Below are 23,470 nucleotides of genomic sequence, written 5' to 3'. Positions count from 1 at the left end.
GGACATCACAGGTGACTGGAGCTAAAGTTGTTATAGAAGTTACAAGGTGGACCCACACTAGTCCCAGCAATAGAGCAAGTGTGTTTGCTCTAGTAATGGCCTTGTATAGGTGCTTAATCTACAAACCTTTACCAAGCAAAAGATTGCTGAATAAAAAGAAAAGTGTATTTGATCTTTTCAGGAATGGTCTGAAGGAGAAAAAGAAGGATGTTTAAAAAAAATTAAACTACACTAGACATTCCGGAGGCAGCTTAACTAATGAAAGACACTCAGCTGCTTACAGTAACTGAAACATAGAGGTAGAGCCAAATAGGAACAATTTTCATTTCTTGCTAATATTAAGATTTTGCTTTAGACGAGTAACTATGTAAAGCTTAAGGGTTACTACACACAGATAGATTCATCATAAGCCTGGGAGTTATCACAGAGAGCATGATTATGATTATTAAATGCACTGCATGGAGCAAAGGGTGTAATAGACAAACAAGACAAACACAGGATTTTGAAAGCATTATTGAAGTTCACCTCCAACACTAAACCAAGACCTGAAGTTTCTGGCCTTGACTGGGTGATTCTTGGCACTTTTTAAATCACAGCACCCTATACAGCTTCTCTTAAGACTTGTAGACAGCAGTTCTTAACTGAACATTTTATGCATATATATATATATGAAAGAGATCCAGTTCTTTCTCAGATAAATGTTGAATCTGCATTCATGCATTTGCCACTAAAACAGTTGTTGGCTCTCGGTCTATTTATGAGGCAAACTGCAAATTTTCTAGAAAGTTGCAGGAACATTATCTTATGCAAGATAACATATTAATAGAATGTATATTTCTGTAAAGGTTTGTCAGAAAGAAGCCAATACTGCTTTGTTCTCACTGTAAACATGACACACACCATTTCACTTTAGTTCTACAAGCTTCTAACTGGATCACATTTATAAGTACTGTCCTTCGTGTCTTTACTTGGCTCATATGCAGGAACAGGTGTCCGTTTTCTCCCCTCTCCTTCAGTTTTACTGCCGAGACCTATTATTTCAGTAATACACACCAGAATACTGTTCTTTGTTCAAAAGAAAAAGGAAGTATGTTTTGTACTTTAGGTGGATATTGTATTTTAGAAATATATGAATGTTATTGTTTATAAAGTTTTCTGTAGATCAGATGAGCCTTTGTTGAAAAGTATAAGGAAAATATTGATGCTTCCGCAGCTGTTGCAGTCAGTCATTCTGGTACAGAAATAAAGAATAGATGCTGCTATAGACAAATTACTGTATCTGAGAATCATTAAAAAAAAGAAAAAATTCCAATCCCAAGAAAGTCCCTTGCAGAGAAGTTTATCAAGGGATGTCCTGGCTCACTGCATCAACTTTTAGACTACTGACTAGGCAAGAATTAAGATAACAGGGTCTAAATAGCATAGGAAGAATGTTTTTTCTCCTGATCCTAAAAATTTCCACAAACATCGCTCTGTTACATACATCACCTTTATGTATTTACAGGTAAGACATAAAAAAAGTGATGACTTCAAAGCCTGATTTTTTGATGTGAGATCACATTTACTTAATTCTATTCAATCTAAAGCATGTTTATTGCCATGTAGCATCAATTATTTAATTATGAGACAGCATAGTTGTAATTTTTGTGACCATAGTGAAGAGGCACACTACTCTTCACACTAAAAGACATCAGGCATTTTTATGTTGTTTGGTTTTTAACTGGAGCATATACAGCATCTCCTCAGACTACATGCACAGTTACCTTTTTTAGGGGGATCTGGTACGCAACATACCTTGGGAATCTTTTAATACTAGCAGGCTCAGCAAGTAGTCCATGCAGCTTTTCTCCATGATAAGAATAGCTGTGGGAAGGTTGAAGAGTATAAAGGGGAAAAAGAAAAAAAATAAAATATCTGCACTTCAAAGATTTCCTTCAGATGAAGCAGATAGAAAATCCACATAGATTACTGCAGAAGCTGTAGGTGAAATTACAAGTTGCCATCTCAAATATATGCATTTGCCTGAAGTATTCTTTACGTTTACATATTCTAGGGCAGACACAGCTGTAAAGATACATACTGCTTCTTTTCTTTAGTCTGAAAGTGTTGGGACTTTAAACTTGGGGTCTGTTAATACTGGGATCACATTTACAGTCCAAAGAATTATGTGTCCAGTATGTAGCAATCTTGATTATGTTCCGGTCAGGATGTGGGAAAGATGCTATTAGAAACAAAACAATCAATTCACTTAGACAGTCCCACAAACAGGCTTTATGGCATCTGCCTCCTACTCATTTTAAGTGAGGTTTTATAGTGACACATTGGTGAAGATTAGTACACAACTGCAGGCAGATGCCCATGACTGATTCAATTGTTTGCACTGACACTCACAATTGCTGTAATTGCAACTGAAGTGATACAAGCCATTGCAAAAAGCAGACAAAGTGAAACCAACATTGTTCCTCAGAGATTTTATTAGTTGAAACCCAGAAATGCATAAACCGCTGTTTTTTCTCAGTATGAATTCACCACAGCATTTCCATTCGCTATGCCTGCAATACTGTCCTCATTGATTTAACATAAGATTCAAAAGGCCTCTTTAAAAACAGAACTTGTATGCGAATGTATTGGAATGTATTGCCTTCACTGTACATTTGCTTGTTTAAAAAGGTTACTTTTCAAAAAAAGCGATTAAAAGATAAAGCAGCAAATAATTTTTTAGAAAAATCAGTAAGGACTTAATGTGATCCTAAAGAATATTTCTAAGCTCTAGCTTTCCTGTATGCTCCAAGCACAGCTACCATTGTTCCTTTGCTCTTTTCCTCCTGCAACTGCCTAATGCCAATAATGTTCAAAGCCAGCATTCTGAAGAGGAGCGACCATCTTCTACAGCCTCTGGAGAAAGAGAAAATGTGTGTTTAGAACTAAGCAGCATCCAAAATCTTCCTGGGGAGAGATTAATTTGTAGCCTGCCAAGCAAGTTCTCATGTGGTACTGAAGACTTCCTTCAGACTGCCTACACTACTGGTGGCCCAGTCCAAAGGGACTAAGAGATGATCCGTGAAGGAGTCGAGGATTTAAACACATTCCCTCCCCACATCTCTTACAAAAGAAAAGTGACTTTCGCAGAACTATTTCACTGAAAAAGGAAATCCCCTTGCAACCTCACCCATATTCTAAAGGTATTTTTAGCATCTTCATACTGGACACTGGAAAACTTCCATTTAAATGCTTGAGACTATGATTATACCTAATCCTTCTCTACTAGCAAAAAAAAAAAAAAAAAACCACAACCAAAAACCACCCAAAACTTTACAGGAAAGCAAAACCTGCCAGATTGTGTCCTATGTTCATTTAGACCAGTACACAGCGATTCAAAACTCCTTTTGTTCCAGTTGCAGTTCCCCACTTATATAGACATTAATTCACTCACATCGACCAAATGGGACACACAACTGGCAAGGTAGCCATGGATGCAGCAAAACCTTTAAGCAAATTTTGTGTTAAAGGTTTTGCTGCATCCATGGCGATGCATTATATGCATCGCCATGGATGCATAAATAAATGCGACCATCTCCCCCCAGTATTTAAACTGGGATTAGAGTTGCCAATCTATTGGAGAAGAGAGATCTAAATCAACAACGTATTGCATCAGAAAGGAGTTCTGAGAAATAAAAACAGCAAGCGTTTTAAATGTCTCCAGTTACAGCACAGCACTGGCGAGGGTCAAACACCCAGACAAGTTTCCTATAGAGAGACCTGTCAGATGTGAGACGCTTTGAGCATGAGCCTCACACCCACCTCGTACGCTCACAGCCAGGGAAACACACCTTGCAGGTCCATGCTGGAGACAACCAGGCAGCTACATGAAGGCCTGAGTAAAAGAAAGGCCATTGCACTGCCCTGTCCTGGACCTGGAGGGGGGCAAACCCTCGGCAAAGCTCTCCGCTAAAATCCAGCCTCCTGCAGTCTATGCGTGGGATCCAGCTAACTCCTGTCTATTAAGAATCTGCCCCACAGTAGATTGACACGCTACAATCACGTTGTAACAACCACGGTGGTTGACTATGTCACACTAGAAGGTGAGCTGTATATGGTGCTCCGTTCAAAGCTCGAAGGAGAGCCCAGGTGGAGGTGCTGTAGGTACCGCAGTAGCACCCTCCTGAGCGGGGTGACGTGCAGCCGAGCGGCCGTGATGGCCTTGCAACTCTGCCGGGGAAGGGTACATGCCTGGGCGGTGGGCACAGCACCCTGGCAGAGCGCCCAGGAGAAGGCATTCCCGTTTAACCCAGGCAAGCCAGAAGAGCCATTTATTGCAATGGGCCAACAGAACAAGACATCGTCACCCTCCTGGTACTATTTTGTAGCTTTTACATTCCCAACCAAGTTCAGAACCACACTGTGGAACACACCATAAAAAAGCACTTCCAGGCTCAGGCAGAAAGAGGAATAAACATTAGTCCCATTCTACAAAGAAAGATTAAAGTACTCAGAGTTGTATCAGAAACTGAGGCAGGGACAGCAGCCGAACCCAGATGCCCAAGGGTGAACTAGGGCTTAAATAAAAAAATCCCCCTTCATGCATGTATATGCCCATCCATACGTGTCAGAAATCTCGCACCTGAAAAACTGATCTTACCTTCTTTACTGCCTTTGTCTAAAGAGTTCAAGAATGTTCTTACGCCCTGTAGCCTCTGCCTGTAAGTAGAAACATGAATAAATCTTGCCATCCTGTGCACCAGGACATGCAAATATTTACTTGTGGGAAGTAAGACTATGTTACTAGAAAATAATTAAAATCCAATTTGAATTTTAATTCCTCTGACATAGATGAGAAAATTCTGGCTGCAACAATTTATTACTTCAGAACAGCACCAGATTTGAGTTTGTAACAAATTCTAATCTGGTTTATAGTCCCCAAAGTAGCATTTACTTTTCCCAAACTAATATCATCCTACAGCGTGCATTATTACTCACACAGCTAGCATGCCACATGGGGTACAGTCATATGCACACTTACTACTTGTAGGGCATTCCTGCCATCATAACCAGTTTGCTTCAGGTCTGCACCAGCTAGGTACCAGGCATACAGCCCATCCATATCACCTTTAGCTACAAGGCTGAAAAAAAGAAAATAATTAATATTGGTTCTAAATCTTTCGGTCCATTGCAGTGTGCTCCTGGGTCCTGTCAATTAGCTCAGCAGGCAAACGCTGAACCAGAACAGGCTCAACATGGCTGCCAGGGGAGAGAGGTAAGTAAAGGAACACTATTACAACAGCTTTGAATAGCTGAGCAAGCAACACAGCTTGATGAATCAGTTCCTTAAATTAATAAGGCTGTGCTATAAGTACTTACAACAGGCTAGTTTCACATAGTGGGTGTGACTATGACCAAAGGGGAAAAAAGTCATGCAGTTTCATATTTCACAACACAATATTTATCTCACGAAATAAGTTGGGGGGAGGGCAATGGCTAAATCGAGATGCAGCTGAGTGAGAGCACCAGCAGATGTGCTAGCAATCAGCATACCTTATTTAAAACCGCTAAGAAACCCCCTTCACCAGTTTGCATAACTACATTTGCTATCCGAAGTTATGACAGCACATTTATGTCATATCATTCAGACAGCAACAGCTAAATTTTTTTGAGTTTTGTAAGATAATTTGTAAGATTTAAATGGGCAGCAAGCAAAAAAAAAAGCTTTTTAAAGTTGACCTCTATCCAACATGTACAACAAGCAAGAGAAAGGATCAAAATTAATCATATACAAATAAGTAAATTAAAGATTTCAGAGTGATGTACATCGCACAGTTTCTTCACACATCTGCCAGTAGTCTCATCCATAATACTTAAGGTTCGTTTAAAACTTTTTTTTGTGGTAAAAGAAGAGCTAACAGCCTGCGCATATGCAAAAGCATGGCCACCTGGACCAAGCCTGTAAATGGGCTGATCTGACAGCAAGGCTGGGAGGACCACCTTCGGTTTTCTCAAGATACCAACATCTATCAGGCTTCAGACCTGCACTTGCTGTGTGCTCGCAGGTTGCTGCAGCAGAACCATGCCGATCATCATCCAGCGAGGCTGAATCTCATTAAGAGAGGGGGAACCCTCCCCAAAATTATTAAGCCCAGAGCTTGCTGCCTTAAACAGTGCTTGCTGTGGGGAAAAGGCATACTGCTGGCAGCAGGGATGGAGGATGCTGACAGGCTCCTGGGCATGACAACCAAGCCATGCAGACCTGGTGGAGAGTGGAGAAGGCTGGAAGATGCAAGGGGCAGACAGTCAGGTAAGTTTATGGAAGAAACTGTGAAAGCAGGGCTGCAACATTCACTTCTCTGCTAGGCTGAAATCACTTCTGTTGTTGATTAAATCTCTTAAGTACCTGAAAAAATGTTTTTAGGGGAGTGGAAGCCTCTCTAATTGCAGCAGCCTGAGGAGAAAGTCAGAGAGAGGCTTTTGCTTACAGCAGTCCCAGAGGTTGGGCATGAAAAGGGAAAGCAAATGGTCTCTGTCTGTGCTCTTCCACGCAACCCCACCAACCCTGAGGCAGGGCAGAAGACCTACAGCTGGGGCCTTTGGGGGACAGGGAAATGGCAGTGGGGTGCTACAAGGTTTAACAGTGCTTCAGTCTGACATCACGAAGGAAAGGATCAATAAATCACTAAAGAATGCCATGACAAAAAAAGGCCCCTCAGAAGCAATAAGGAAACAGGGGAAGGCAAAGGAGATCTGACAGGAAGTTCAGTGGGAAGTCCTTAAGGAAACTGCAGGAAAAAGTAAACATTAATAAAGCATAAGCATTAGTAAAGCAGAGAAGAAATTGCTTAGCAGCCACTTCTGGGACGCAAGAATTATCTCCATTTACAAAGACTAGTCTCTTGCCGTTGACACTGGAACATCCCAGAATTGAGGAACAAACAAAAAGCCTACCTAGCAAGTGAGAGTTACAAGCATCTCCAACACTGGACAGGAAAGCATTGTATTTATATAAACCGAATCTCATCATTCAGCCACGTGCAAAACAGACACCACTTTGGGCAAAGACCATCACATTTAGAAATATTACCGACTGACATACCCAGGGCAACTCAGCCAGCATCGCTGCTAGCAGCAAACAAGGATGACTGCACTTACTTGAAAACTAACTGCCTAATAGCACCTGTTCAGAAAAAGTAATTTGACCCATACTGCTAGAGGTCAGAACTGTGAAGTGGTCTCCTTCCGTGACATTAGAGCAATCCAAATACACAGAAGTATCTTCAATTTTGCAGCAGCCATTTACTGATCAAGTGAGGAAATGTGTTCCAAGGGGACTGTGACCCAGAGAACAAAAAGTGATGTAGCTTGTGAGGAAATTTAGATACCACTCTAAATGGAAGATACCTACTATTCACTGAATTGATTATAATCAGGAACACCACAAAACATTTTCTCCAACTCCAGATCTCCATAGTCAAGCCGTATGCATCTGTATTTCCTTTACACGCTGTAAGTATATTTCACACAGTCAAATACATACACAGGACTTCTCAACATACACCACAGGCACCTTTGCTCTCTATTTTTCTCAAAGATATTTATGCCAATCAATTCCAACTGCAAATGCATCCTCTAAGCAGGAAGTCTATAATTTTTATATCACAAAATGGAATAAAAGTAACTTCAATATACACTTATCAGGACGTTTAAAACCTTCTCGGTCCTAATTCCTGCAGGCACTTTTATCCTTCCTCCCCCAGCCTTACCCACAAAGTGTATGTTAAGTTGAAGAGACATCTTATTCTGAATGTTGGTGCTTTTGAAAGGTTGCATCCTTGTATATCATATCATTTTATGAAATCTAAGAATATGAAAGCAAAAGCTGGTCTGGCTTCATGCTGCTATTTAATTTTGTGAAGTACAGGCTTGAACAGAGTATCTCAATTCTATACAGTTGTTGGGTTTTTTTCCTTTACAAAACAAGCACAAAGCAACTGTTTACCAACACCAGAACTTGTCAAGCCTTCAGAATAAGTCTGTGTCCCAATTTATCTCATCATGGTTTGGTTTTGTGGACAGATGACAATACTACCACAATGTGAGAAGAAGTTCTGACATTTTTAACAGATTACTAACATTCAGATCTCTTTCTCATTTCAAAACAAAGCCATGAACCAGATACCAAACATCAGCAAGAGATTCTAAAAATCAGGCTAACACCAGCAAATGAAACCACGAAAGAACCGATTAACTAGATCGTCTTGGCTGCACCTATATGCATCTCCATGTCCTATACAAGATCCCACTGATACTGTCCAACTCTCAGTTCTGGTTGGTAGTCCTTTCCTTCTCAAACATCACCAATGCCAAAGGAGCACATTTATTTTTATTTTGTTTCCAAAACCTTCCAACTGAACTATTCTATTGTATTCTAAAACCATGAGTCTAAACAGAAGGAAGCTGAGGAGACAGAACACACAAATCAATGTTCCAGGTCTTTTATGAAAGCCAGTTTGAGGGTAGGTAAGGAGCAAGGGGGAAAAGCATGGTTATGGCTTCTGATTCAGAAAGAACTGTATGGGAGAAAAAAAGTTAGCTAAGTGCAGCATCCCAGAGCTTATCAGAAAACAAGCAGAAAACTCCAAGAAGTTGACATACTGCCTTGGTGACAAATTCAGACGGGTACAAATTGCAGCTTAAAGCATATTACAAGATAAAAGAGATGTAGGAAAATAATTCGAATTAGACAGAGGGAAGATGTTATAAACAGCTTGTTCTATAAGCGGCCTGACCATGTGAACATGCTGACTGCCTGAAGGTGCTGGTGCCTGCAGCGAGAAGACTTGAAAGGGGAAAGTAAAGAGGTAGGACAGAGAAGTGAGCCTCAGCACGCTGGGAAAAATGACTGTATCAGTAAGGTACATCTTCTGGAGTATCCTTAGATGATCTGAGACATTTTGGCAGGAGGACAAACACCAGTACCTTGGATTGAATACCTTTTCAGCATCTGGATAACGCTCTGTGGAAACAGTCCACCTTGGTACAAAAGACTGTGCCAGGCAGGCCCTCTCAGAGGAACGAAAGCCCTGCAGCTTTGCAGGAGCAGTGCAGGGAAGACCACCCTTCACAGACACCTCAGTGCTGTCTGGGGGCCTGGCTGCTGCCTCAGGCGGGCTGTGCTCCTGGCTAGCCCATGCAGTGACATCCGTCAGCGGGCACTGCTCTGGCGCGGCTGCTACCCCAGCTGCCAGCCAGGAGAGATCCATGGCCCTGGCTCCTAAACCCACCGAGGCAGGAGCCCCCTCCCCTCTCACCCCGAGTATGCCACTCTGTGCTGAGTCCTCATGCAGCCTCTGCACACACACACACACGCTCCTGCCCTCTGTTTGGAAGATTTACATTGGTTTTATCCTGAATTTATTACCATCAATGCACATTCTAATTATCTTAAATGTTTATTACCAAAATACAAGCTTTGAACAACAGGGGATCATGCAATACAGACAGAGTGTATGATAGTCCCTAAAACGCTGGAACAAACTGCATCAGAACCATGTTTTGTTTAAAGGACCCTTATTCCCTTTTTGATTTTTCTGGACATACTACTCCCAGGTCAGCTAGCCAAACTGGTTCTGCATGTGGCACCAGGGCTAAGGAAGGGGCCAATTTATTTGCAGAGGAATGTCATTCCCTAAGCCACTCCTCTCACCTTCTTGGGATGGGAACTATGCAAACCAAGGTTTTAGTTCTTCCCTATCACTTGCAGTGCCCTGGGAAGCACATACTTTAATTCATGGTAAAAGCCTTATTACCCAGTCTCCTCCGAGTGCGTTATGAAAATGGAAACACTCCAGCTAGTATTTCTAGATTCTGGAATTAGTCTAAGGACAGCGTCCAGTCTCTATACAGAAAACACATAAGCTTAACCTCAACCTTGTTTTGCTGACAATATAGAGCACTGGCTGGTCCTTGCAAGTCTCATGGCCTCCTGCCAAGTCCCGATATAAAGGCTGGTACTCCAGGTTTTTTTGGTTTTGAGAAGAGAAGAAGAAATGAAGTGAAAACTCAAGTAATTTTAGAACATACATGAAAACTTTTCACAATTTGCAGAGTAATTTGCAATTCAGGACCAGTATTAGAAAAAATAAAATCAAGCATATCTTTCTTCTCATAATATATATCCACATCATCAGACCACCTCATGTATTAAAAGCAACTGTATGGAAAACCAGCTTTAACAGAGGGTTATATCCTCTCAAAGTTAAATATAGAGATGGTGAGCAGTTGTGCAAAAGTTTTGGGGTTAAAGCTATTTGTCTTTTTTGGTTTTTTAGTTATTTTTAAGAAAAATGTTCTATGCTAGAGTAGAAGATATTCCCATATAAGTGAAAATTGGATTATAAGGAAATAAAAATGATGTGCTTTGTGCAGCTTTATTCTCAAATAGAGATGCTATTAAATCCCACCTTGCATAGCCGCCTCCTCACCCTTCCTCAGTGAAAGTGCTTGAAAAAATGGGGCATATTTCCTTCCAGTTCATGTATCCCCTTGATGCTTTCTACTTTGGAGCTCTCTTGAGCTAGTGGTGCTCCAACGCAGAGCTGATTCTTAATGTCATCAATTCATGTGTTTCCTCATTATTAGTCTAGCACAGCAATAGCCACATCGCGAGCCAGGAACCCAACTGTTTCTTGCAAGTTGTCTACACACTGTTCTCCATTCTGAGAGTCTCTTCTGAAAAACCATCCCACTCCATCCCAATTTTAGGGCCGCCTCGCCTTATATCACATTTACCTGCAAAGTATTGTTCCAATGTTCTCCAAGTCAGGGCTCGAAAGGTGCGCTCCCGTATCTTGTAACACACGAATCACTTGTATGTGCCTTTATGAAGGGAACAGAAAAAACGAAGAAAGTGTCTTGACCAGTAGGTAGGTGGGGGTTTCTCCCCCAAAATTCAGCATTACTGATATACACAACCAGTGAAAATTCTTATATGGTATTCACTGTGGTCACAAAACAAAGGAATCTTCTCCAAGGTGACAGAAGTAGTAAACAGGACTGACACTGCTCTCCCTAACAAGAAATCATTCACATACTAAGTGCGTGGAAGTGTTAAGTTCAGCTCTGAAAACGAAGGGGATGCATCCTCTTCAAAGAATTTTTGTTTTCTTCACCTTAGTACTAGCTTAATTTAACACTTGAAATTTTAGTGATTGAAATACATGCAAACAGTAAGGACATTTATTACATAGCATCATTCCTGTAATTTACAGACTACAATGCCCATATATATCAGTCTTAAAATTTATGTCTTGCACATAAGCAATGAATCTTTAGGTTAATGTAGAAGCTAATCAGGTTTTTAGGGCTTTAAAATTATGCTAAGTATTCTTACACACCTCCCACAAAAGCACATCTTTTCCTAACCTCCTCCTCCTGATACCTTGATTATTTATTTCTACCTGGAGTCTTCAGAAGGTCTTTCTTGTCCTTTCCTTTGAGATAAAGGGACAAATAGTTATTTCAGCACTACCAGCCAACGCCTATACCTTAGTCAGACACTTGAGGAAGTCTGTGGAAAAGGCCAGCCTTTAAAGGTACTGTTGTGGGTAGAAAACAATATGACAGGTGAAAAATGTGCAAAGTAAGTTTTTCACAAGTGACCTAGCGAAAGGTTTAGAACTAGGTTTGAAAAGGAGGTGACAGTATGCTCCTCTGCTAAACAAATGATCTAGTTTACAAATCCAAACACAGGGTTTTTTTTCTCCAGAAAGACCATGACAACACCAGTAGATCAGGAATAGTTCCTCTTTTAAGTCAGTTGCTACACCGTTAACACTTCAAAATAAAGAGTTAGACGTATCATTGTAATAGGAAGTATATTGGCTTTCCCAACCCATTACCTAAAACCTGATCTGTATTAATTAAAAAATAAGCTCACATACACTTTCTGTTTAAATCACTTGCATTTTCTTGGAGGTAGCCATGGGCCTTTCCATTTTAGAACTGAACTAAACTGCTTATCTAATCCCTCTGCCTCTTCTTAGGAAACTCTGTCTTGAATGAGAAGTTACTTTACAGTTATCCATATTAAGCCTATGTAAACTCGTATGTTTCATACAAGATCTTAATTATAAACTAAACAAAGAACTGTACAGATGCTACAGGAATAATCTTGCTGTTCCAAACACAGGTTTTTTAACCTACCAGAGATATTTTTTTAAAAATTGTACTGCTTAATTGACAGCCAAAAAAAATATTTTTTTAAAATAATCTTTGTTTCAAGGCAAAGCGTTGCTGAAACACCACATGCCACAAGTTTGTTCAGTTATCTAAAATATTTTCTCAGGTGGGTCCCTTACGATATGACTCTTCATCCACAAGTATCTTCTTGAACCAGCAAATAATGGCACAGCTTCCTATTTTTCAATCTGTGGTGAAGAATTAATTCTACGTGTATGAAATTTTTTAGTTCAGTCTTAGGCAGAACAGTGATTAGCTGAAAAGAAATTTGACCTAAAATAAAGCAGAACATGTCTGTTCACTCAAGCTCGCACTGGGTCCAGAACTGAACATGGGGTGTGTCTGCTCACTCTCCTGCCTCCTTTCTCATCTTATACTCAACACTTTTTAAAAGTAAAAGATATGCTATGGGACAGCACTAAAAAATAACAGGCACCAAAACATGTAATGCTGTGCGGTATCTTCCCTCAACGTGCTTCTCCTATGAGGTCTGTATCTCTGGATTCCAGTGAAGAGCCAGGCTTTTTTCCCCCCCCCCTGTTGTAACAGGTTACTCCTCACTAGTAGTGAGATTCCCTCCAGAAAGCACTTTGTGTCCCACCTACACCACACAACCATTACTACTCTAAGTGGGTCTCTAAATCTTTGACACAGATTTGGGAACATTTACCCCACACATTTAATAGAGCAAATTTAAAATGAGGTAAAATGTAGTTTGAAACAAAGTAAATCTTTAAGTGTTGAAGCTAACAGTGTTTACAATAAATACTTAAAATAAAGCATTTCTAAATAGAAATACAATGTCCCAATGACTGGGAAACATTCAAACTCATGTTTCTTGATATGGTGGGAAGGAGAGGAAGAGTTGTACACCACTGTTTGATAAGGAAGGGTAAGGGAGAGGAAGAACAGGGACAAATAGTAACATGCAACTTAGAAGTGTTAAATTTAGTACAAAGCACATGTGTCCAAGAAAGCAAACTGACTACCTCTCACATTGTCATCACTCAACATGAAAACTATGCAGGAGGTAAGTTGCACTACAGCTTGTTCCTGCTTGCACCCAAACGGTATCTATGTTCTGCAGAAACTTAAGCCCTCTCCAGAGTACCACTTCTGCTGCCTTGTACCTACCACGAGAGCATGATTCATATTCCAAGAGGCTGGCTGCGAATTTTCTGATACTGTTGTGTCTTGGGCACATGAGAGGTATTTGTCTTTCTAAGCTGTTTCTCTAAGCACTGCTCTCCTGTGGCTTTACAAAAGTCTCACAAGGGTCACAGTTTATGAAGTTCAGCTGATGTCATGAGCCACGAACTTCTTGGGAATGGTTCAAACACAATTCCTTTTCTAAGGTGACAGCACAAACCCAAGAGCAGAACAACTGCTGGACAATGAAAGTTTAAGGTGTAGAGGGAAGGCCAATGCCACCATGTCAGCCTGGGGTGCACAGCTGCTTGTCCAGTCTAGCTCCAGCTGATAATCAAAATCATGAGGAGCTGTTGTCACCTATGACTTGTTCCTGACTCTTCCTTTTCTTAGCGCACTGTTACAAAAATCCTGGCTCTCTGTCAGACCTAGGCTATAGAACCAATGCTACTTTGTGTGTGTTCCTTAAGTTAGCCTTTTGATACTACCACTGTCATTCATCCACTCTCTGAAGGGAAAAAAATAGACAAAAATTGTTCCTAGTGTCTGCTGCCTAGATTCCATTACTGATAACACTGGAGATAAAAACCCCAATGTGTACTAATATTTTAATGGATTAATAGCAAATGAAGGTCTTCAACATTCGCTGCGATGAGCAAAGCCTGAGTTCCCGATAAAGACACCTGAACCTTGAGCAGTTCACCAGGGCTCTGGATCCAGAGCACTTGAGGTGCCGTGCAGTACGTATCATCTCAGGCCTTGACTTGGCAGACACTTCGTAGAAGTGAATCAACTTCAAAAGGGATGAATCACACATGTGAAATTAACACGCAAGTAAGAGTCTGCAGGATTGGGGCCTTAGGGTGCACACCTTCCACCAACTCTCTTTAAAGAAATGCAGGTGTGATGTATATCCAAACTTGACTGGCTTCATTCTTTTTAATGCTTGCTCCCCTAGCAACTGGAATGGTTACGGCAGGATCAGCTTAGTTTCACTTGTTTGGTTTTCTGCACGGTATCAGTGGGAATTTTATGCTGAAATACTGTAAGGACGGTCTTCAGTGCACTTCTGGAGTCGGTGGTGGTTAGATTTTCACTCTGCCTTAGATTTCCTGAAGTAATGTAAATGTAACCTTGCAAAATATCAAGTATTTAAATTCATATTTATGTGGGAGGTAATTTTACTGTCTCTAATCTGATGTTCTCACAGCACTGTATAAGCAACTCCCCATTTTCAACCTTTTACCACTGCTCTACAAGTAAATGGAAGTGCTTTTACTACATATAACATACACAATTTTTATTCAAGACATTTTCCTGCTTAGAGAGTTTCTGTTATTAAAAAAATATTATTCTATTGTCTTGAAAATGAATTATCCCTTGAGGGTACTCTAAGAAATTAAAGGAATGCTACTGATTTTGATATGTCAAGCAACTGGCCTAAATTAACAGTGGTCTGTTTAGCTTCATGCATAAAGTGAATGAGACTACACACAAATTGCACAGTTACAAATGAAAAAGCGGAAATGCAGTGGTTTATTTCTTATTTAGAAAGGGACTCCACATTTTACCATCTAAAGAAACAAAGAGAGAGTCACTTAAAGTAAAAAAATTTAAGAGACTAGCATTGATATAGATCAAGTTGCTGGTCTACCAGCTGACAGTGCTATGTTAAGAAGCTTTTAAGAAGAGACATCTTTACAAATTATTAAATGGATCATCTTTGCAAATTATTAAATGGAAAAGAGAAATCAGTCATTGTTATATACATTTGCATGCTAGGTTAAAAGGCAAGCCACTGAGAAATGTGACATAAAAAACTGGAAGAAAGCTATTTTTAAGATGAGTGGATACTATACTGCAGTTAAATGCCAATTAAACAAATACTAATTCCCAGAATATGGGATTAAGCTGATGCAATATTCAGTAGAATTGAGAAAGTTACAATATTAAACAGTTTAAAGCATTCACTGCTCATTAAGATCAGTTTTCCCCCTTCCTTCTCTGCCACTTTGTACACTGCATCAGGATAAACCCTCTACTTTGAGCACACAACTGTTTAATAAATAGAATTTAAATATTTCTGTAGCAGAAATCTTTATAGTGGGTATCTAATTATGCACATCTACAGCTGTCTGATCTTTACCATTCTCCTTTATGTGCTTATCAGTGTGAAATGCAGGGTGAGTACACAGCAGATCGTAAGTACACATTTAGGAGATTAGTTCTAAGTCAGCTCTTCCTCTCATTCCAACAGTAGAAACAAAAAGAGAAACTGAAAATGGTTATGGTGCAGTTTCCTTTTACAATTCCGTACATCCAAATGGGTGTGCAGTTTTAAAGAGCTTAAGAGTCATAGTAGGAGTCTAATATAGGAGTGGCAATGCTAAGGAATCCAAATAACAAGCTCATGTGAAATTCCTCAGGCGGTAGATGGGTGTGGTAAAAAAAGTAGGTGCCTGATTTGCAGGAACATCTAATGTTATCTAATGCTTTAGCATTTTCTCACATTGGACCAGAGCCATCTCTATTTAGCTGCGAGGTTATTTGTTTGATTTGCTGTTGGGCTTGTTTTTGCTTCAAGACTTTAAGGGTTTGCCACTGAAAGGCTTATATATTCATGAGATAAAGCAACAACTACAAAACCATAGGGGACCATGCACTAGGTATGGCATTAGCACCGTGTGGCCACACAGGACTTCAAGTATCAAGTTAATAGAGCCTGTTGAGTTTTCTACATCTGGTCTTTGAGACAGAAAAAGCCTGTAATACGTTATTCCGGCAACCAATGCAAAACCAGGACTGTCAGACCTCCCAGGGAGCTAGCTCCAGCCTGATAGACCAGGTGAACTTGTCAACGTTAGAAAGCTGTAGGAGTATTTGGGGACAGACATCCATAAAGACCACGAAAATCCTATCACTCCAAGCGCCTTTGCAGAAAAAAAAACTCCTCTCCTGCCATCATATAGACTGAATATGAGATAAGGACCTGAAAGTGGATCAAAGAAACAAGAAGAGATCAGGGCAAGCAGCTTCTAACACGTTAGAGACCAATGGCTCTATGAATCCCCAGGCTATATAAACTAAGTGTTTTAAAATTAAACTTTGGTAACTGATAACTTTTATATTCTGTGCTACGGCCATTCCTTAGGAGTATACAATATGGAAGAGACCAGTAAATCGCCTGTCCATGACTAACATTCAAGCACTTCCGACATCCAGAACAACAGGAAAAGGAAATCCACAAAGCAGGCAGAGCTGTGCAGCCAGCCCATATAATTATGAGTGGGTGGAAGGGAAAAAAAAAAATATATCAAAAACCCAGTCACCCAGCGAGAGAGTCAGGAAAGCACCGGTGGAAGGGAAAGATTAAAACATGTTAGCCAACCAGTATATTTTGTGCCAACTGAAAACAGCCTGATCTTGATGAGAAAGGGGAGGGCAGAAAGCAGCCAGCCAGCCCTTGGTCCTGCACCCTGTCTTCTGACAGTCAAAAGGAGTAATCAGTTTGGCTCTGTTTTATAAGGAAGCATCATAACAAAGAGTGGAGTCCTGAAATAATGGTCAATAATAATTTGTTTACCTTATGCTCAAATTCTGCATGTGTATCAGGTTATTTGCTTTCATTTAATATTATTTTAAGAAGATCTTTAAATCTAGGCTAGTCACAACCTTTGAAGTGAAGCTGGTTTGAGTTATTTTAACTACTGTCATTCACACGTGACTCCTGAGACAAAATAAAACCGAAACACAGGGATGGACTTTAAATCCAAAATGACAAAAGGTTTATAAACTTTAGAGTGATATATAAATTATTTTGTTACCTGAACTTAATCGCATTCAGCAGTGGGGTAGATCCATATCTGTCTCTAGCATAAACAGTTGCACCAGATGTTAACAAATACTCAACTAATGGTAAATGCCCTTCAGAGGCTGCAACATGAAGTGGGGTTCGGCCATCGTAGTCTCCACAGCTCAAGTTTCCACCCTACAAAAGGACAGATCCTTTGCATGCTAAAAAGATAATGGCTGCACATTAAGTTGTTGGTACAACAGTAGATTCACATTTTAGTTCTGCCACCAAACTGTTAAGCTTGTCAACCTTACTTAAGTTTTATCTTGTAGTGTTTTTTTACCACCAGTAAAGATACCTGTTCCACCTTCTGTACGTTCCCCCCCTACACGTATTCTTATTACAGCCCCTTCAGATATGCTCTTTATTGCAGTATGCCATACAGCAGCTTTGGGCCTACAGCCTGCCAATTTTACTTGTATTAGTTTATTGTTATTTTCAAGATATATTTATCCTTTCTCAGTTACCAAAGTCCCAAGAGTAAGGTAAACCAAGGCAAAGAAAAAACAAACAAACAAACAAACAAACAAGAGGGGTGCAGAAGATGATGCAGGGAGATGCCTGGGTTTTTTTTTCAGGTATAACCCAAGCTAGAGCTATAGGGAAAGCCAAAAATCCTGAATTAGCACTGCGCTCTGCTTTGCTTAAATGCAATTTTCAAGCTGCTTTTTTTTTTTAAATCATGACAGATTTACGTCCAAAAGCTGGATATTATGAATATGCATAAAGTTAAGTGAAAGAAAGCAGCACAAACCATTTTAAAGTGTTCCAAAGTTAGTAGATAAGAACTTGCATTTTAATCTATCTGTATTTTCACAGTTCAAAAGAAAATGTAAACAGCTGAGAACCAGATAGGGGAAAGAACGTACCAGTTTTGAAAGGCAAAGACTGAGAAGCCTAGAAACCAATTGTATCAGTCAAAGCACCTTGATTCTAAGACTTAGGTAGCTGCTTTCCAGTGAGCATAGCTTCCTCCTGTCATTTACAGCTCTATTTAAAAACTCATGTTTTATACAAACTGTTAGTTTTACATTACCATTTCTGCTATGGATCTCAGTGCATCTATGTCACCCAGTTTAGCTGCAGCACAAGCCAAAGGTGGAGTTAATGCATCTCTTATGGCTTCTAACTCCTGAAGAAACAAATAAAATGAAACATTTAATATCAGCCTCACCTCTAATGTGATTGATGCCCAAGTCAAAAAAACCCCTCTGCCCTTGCTTTCATGTAAAGTTTCCAAATCAGTCATTTGGATATTTAAAAATGGTAGCATTTAATTTTTGGAAGGAAAGAAGTCTCATGTTTATTTTACATTTTGTCAGTCTCACATCCATAAGATTTATATTTCTGCTTGGCAACACTACAATTACCTGATATCTATATATACCATGTAAGGTGCACACACCAATTACCATCTTTGTACTACCATAGTTGCCCATCAGAACAGTAAGAGAAACAGCACAGGTAGGAGCTGGAAAAGACCGTATAGCCTAGTCTTCTCAAAACTGTATCAACTTTATTCATGTGATTGCTCCTAATATCCTCCTAAATATCCCCCCATTTCTCACACTTGAAGAACCATACATTCAGTATTCATTAGCCACTACCCATCTTCCCTGAAACCAAGCCAAGGGAAAAGCAAGTAGTTGTATCTTACAACCAAGACTGTATTTTCTGATTTTCCAGTCGGGAGGGACTAATTCTAAACACCACAAATTACACTTGTGTAGTGCTTCCTTAGTATCAGCCTTCTATGACTGCACATACAATGAAGCTGTTTTACCCATTATTATTTAGATTGCTCTAAAATACATTTGACCACAAAAATACAAAGTACTTTTTCATATCATTGATACCCTGAATTACAGCAACTGTCTGAGGCTTGTTATTGCAACCAGCCAGCCAAGAAAATAAACTCAAGATCGGCCTACAAAGAGGGGGGGGAAAAAGTTAGTGTTTTTAATTAAAAACATTTTCATGTTATGTTTGTCATTGTGTCCTTTCTCTCTAACCCAACTGGTTAGCTGGGACACTCCGTACTAAAAAAAAAAAAAAAATATAAAAGCTCCAAAGTTCCATTTTTCTGTCAGCTTCTCCGTTCATCTTTAAGCTAGGTTCATTTAACTGAGTGTACAGCTTCACATGAGTTCAATTTTAAATATTTAAGTATATACCTCCTTGGTGCTGATGCTTAGAGATTTGGCAATCATTTGAATAAACTTGCTATCTCTCAGAGAGATCTTGGCTCCTGTGGGTACAACAGTCATTTCTCCTCTTAGATTCTCACTCAGCATCTGAAAAGCAAGCAATCAAATCCTTTGTTAGCAGAGGAAAAATATGGTAGTAGTCTAATACAAAACCTTAGGATCAAGTTAGAAAATTGTTCGGAGGAATTAAGGAAACTAATTGAATGCAGACAAAAGATTAAAGAAATAGTTACTGTTCCATGAAGACTGCAAGTTTAAAAAGACAAAAGCTGGGGGGGGGGGGGGAAGAGGCAAATAAAATTTTCTTCCAAAGCAAAGAAACCAAAATAAACACATAACAAAACACCCCAATTTTTAGAGGATGCAGACAAAAGTTCCCTAGCGGCGTAAGCTGCAGCCTACTTAGAACCACAAAGATAGCGAGTAATTAGCAGAGCAAGGCTGAAGACCAGAATATTCTGAAATGCTGCCTGTTGCCAACATTCCCAAACCTTAGTCCTCCTACACAGACTGAGCACGTAGGACTCAAAGCCCAGTGCTGCCTGTGGACATTCATGTATTTCAGTGGGTTTTCAAATGGCTCCATTAGCCCTGATTTTGTTAAAATCTGACTACATAGCCAGCTTTGCATGCAGAGGGTCTGCAGTAGTGCTAGTCATGCAATAGTAAAGCAGGCATGTAACAGTTTGCAGGATGGATGCATCCAATGTAACTGGGGAGGGGGAAAAACAACCAAAAAAAGGTCAGCCAATTCATGTGTAGAATGTGCTTGAATATGGCAATAGAGACGTGAAAATACTCCAAAAGACAGGTTCTGGGAAACCTGGAGAACAGAGAGACAAGCCAGTCATTAAGAATAAGCAACTGGTTTCCTCAATTCTGACAATTTTACATCCTGGCAGTCTTTCATGAAAGGTTGCTGATGCAGCTATAAAGCACGTAGTTATTTCAATTAGAATTTTAAAAAGCAGGATTGTGAAAGTTTGCGAGAAACAGATGTGATGTTGGAAGGAGGAATGCCCCAGGTTTACTTATGTCTAGGCATGCCCTTTATTAAAAAAAAACCCAAAACTCCAAGAGCTGACAACACTAGCTGTCTGCTGGAAGAGTCGCATATACATCCAACTCAGAGGATACCAACTGCTTTGGCGCACTTCTAGAGTTTGACAGGTTGAGATCATTGCTTTGCACAGGTAACCTTAGCAATTGGCACCTGTGCTAAATGCACCCAGTGCAAAGCCCTACGCGCCTTACTCGGTCCTACCAGCTCTGCAGCCATTTGCATGTGTCTGGGGGCACATTCCTTGCTTCTCCGTGTTGAAAGAGAATCCTAAAATAACCACGCCAGCTTCAGGACAGCTTCCGTCTCTTGGGAGACTATTGTTTGGTGATATGTTTAGCTGAAGATATTGCCACAGACAAATTTCCAGGCTTCCTTCTTCTCCTGGTCTCTACCACTCATTCTTGCCCAGGCAATACAGCGTGCTGCTCCCTTAGCTGTGCCAGCACAATTGTTTGTGGGTCTGTACAATGAGTCAAATGAGGAAATTAATCCTGCTTAACTCAAAGAAATAGCAAAAGTTATTTTGTTTTTCAAACCATATAAAGGAGGTCCCAGCACCACCACACAAAAACTAGGTAGCCCATTGCAAAGGACAGGACATGAAGATGCAGGAGTACCTTGTACTGTACCAGTGGCACTCAAAACATCTTGTCCTCAAGTCCTCACCTAAGTAAGTCAGCTACCTCACCTCAACAAACTGGATCTCAAATTAAGTTTAAACTTAAGACACCTAGACAGGAAGCCAGGTGGGACAGTTTCTCCTGTCCCAAGCCAAATAATCCTCCATGCCGAAGATTAAAGTCTGCATTAAAAAAACAGGCTAGTATGTGTATGTCCCAGGGTCAGCGAGTGTGCCAGAGGGGCACCAGTGAAGAGCCTGGGTTTCTGAAGTGGATATACAGAAACCCATCCAATACCACTGCTCTTCAGACAGCATTATATCGCCTGTCAAGCATGTTCTTGCCAAAGTGTGCTCTTGCCATCCTCACTGAAGAAACACATAGCTGCTCCTCCTCTCATTTTTCAGAGCCAGGGCTTTAGCAAAGAACCGAAAGCTCGGAGTCTGAAACTCTGAGCATGGCAAGTGGTACTTCCAGCCAGCCCAGTTACAATCAGAGGTGTCCAAATGTTTGTCTCAAGAGCTGCTACTGGCTGGAAGATATTGAGCATGAAATGACGATCAAGTTTCAGTTTTAATAAAAACAAAACACCATCATAAGATACACATGTGCATGCAGTGCTTAAGTCTAGAGAGTGACTCATCATGATGTCATCTCCCAAAGTGTCAGGACTGTGATTTCACTGCATACAAGCATAGAAATACATGCATTCCTGCAGACTGCTGCTCCCCTTTCTGATTCAGAGCTGTATGTTCCTTGTATAAAAGGAACACTATATACAACTGCATAATTTGAGGGGCAAAGCCTCGATTAAGCACCACTGAACAGTAAGAACATTGTTAATGGGGTTATGATTCCAAATTCACTTACAACTGGTTCTTAGAATAATCTTCTGGGTTTTATGTATTATTTATAAAGTTTACCTCCTCTTAAAGAAACATAATCCAACACTGTCATGAGTAATGCTGCAAAGAAAGAGGCTGTAGGCAATACTTATTTTCAGAATTGGCTTTGTGTGAATGAGTCTGGGGTGAAATATTTCCCACACTAAGATCAATGACAAGATCTTTGCTGACTTCAGTAGGGTTGGGTTTCTGTCTCTCACATGAATTTCCCCTTACAGGTTTTTAGTACCAAAATGTTCAAGGTAGACTACTACCATTTCAAGATGGCATTTTTATGGCTTGATCATGGTCTCCACTTGACTTATGCAGAGAACTCTTTTCTCTCCCGATGTACATACATCCATTTGCCTAACAGTATTTTCCTTCATGCAAAAAAAAAATCCCACTTGCTGTTCACATTATGGCTCTGGAACCGATTGCTTTTACACGCAAGAGAGAAGCTCAAGGCATCCAGCTAAGCAGAAGTTAGCACAGTAGATGAGGAAGTTAAAGCCTTTCAAGGTCACACTCAAATATTTACCTGCCTCTTCTCCACCCAGCTAAGCTCACTCTTGCCAAGCGTGTATGACAGTTTAGTTAAGGCTGCCTCTGGTGTCATATCACCTCCAGGAATTACTCCAACATCAGCGAGAGTCTGAATAAAAAGGAATAATGATTCCAATTAGCATAGCATTCAGAAATACCTGCGTGTACAGAAAATGTATATGAATGATGAGTAGCTACACAGAATACAGTATGCAGCTGTGCCTCCCACTCTCTTGCTCCTCCTACCACCAGTGTAATTTTTGTATTTTTAGTTATCAAATACCAAGCAAATACTAGAGCCAGCTGAATAAAGATGACTTTTACTTTAAATTCCTTTTCATGCAATAACATTGAAGAATTCAACCAAACGTTTGCTACGGTCACTTACTATGCTAAAAGGGAAAGGTTACAGGTCCGTATCAGCTATCTGCAGAGTTGTCAGATTCCCTTTATTGAAAAGCTGCAGTTACTCTGTTTTAACCCAGTGGCATTTTGAACATTGCCAAGTAGGCTGTTCTCACACAGACATATTTACCATTCTTTTATGGGGCATTGCTTTGGATGAATTCCAGTGCTACAGCGTGCTCACAGCAGGAGTGTTTTCAGATCCTTTCAGGCTGTGCTAGCAGTGTATGATTTAGAACATACAACCAAAATATGTAATTTACACAGTTCTGACAAGAACAACTAAAAAAGATGACCTTTTTAACTTATCTTTCTGCTAGTTAAAAAAAAAAACCCACAACCAAAAAAACCCTATCTGAACCAGAGCAAAAAGATCTTTGCTATAGTCAGCAAGCCCTTTAAGAGTACAGTGAGCAAGACAGCAAAGACAAAGACTGCAGATCACTTGTCACTAAATTGTATCTGGGCAAACACTTGGGCTTCTCTAAACCACAGACATCATCTTTGTCATGATGTGA

General features: G+C 40.2%; 1 protein-coding gene across 1 annotated transcript in view; it reads right to left on the bottom strand.

Moving 5' to 3' along the window:
• Positions 1-2,456: 2,456 nt before the first annotated feature.
• The window catches only part of ASPG (asparaginase), a 46,841-nt gene continuing 25,827 nt past the window's right edge, over positions 2,457-23,470 (bottom strand). The window contains exons 9-16 of the mRNA XM_037395056.1: positions 22,543-22,656; positions 19,402-19,521; positions 18,264-18,359; positions 17,199-17,362; positions 10,777-10,863; positions 5,021-5,120; positions 4,640-4,698; positions 2,457-2,895 (exon numbers count right to left, since the gene is read on the bottom strand). Coding sequence (XP_037250953.1) covers positions 4,645-4,698; positions 5,021-5,120; positions 10,777-10,863; positions 17,199-17,362; positions 18,264-18,359; positions 19,402-19,521; positions 22,543-22,656 — 735 coding nt within the window. The 3' untranslated portion in view covers positions 2,457-2,895; positions 4,640-4,644. The remainder of the gene's footprint in view (positions 2,896-4,639; positions 4,699-5,020; positions 5,121-10,776; positions 10,864-17,198; positions 17,363-18,263; positions 18,360-19,401; positions 19,522-22,542; positions 22,657-23,470) is intronic.

The sequence above is a fragment of the Falco rusticolus genome, chromosome 7 (assembly GCF_015220075.1).
Source record: "Falco rusticolus isolate bFalRus1 chromosome 7, bFalRus1.pri, whole genome shotgun sequence".
In the NCBI taxonomy this organism is placed as follows: Eukaryota; Metazoa; Chordata; class Aves; order Falconiformes; family Falconidae; genus Falco; species Falco rusticolus.
Note: the sequence above shows the minus strand (reverse complement) of the source record. Positions and strands in the feature narration are given on the sequence as shown.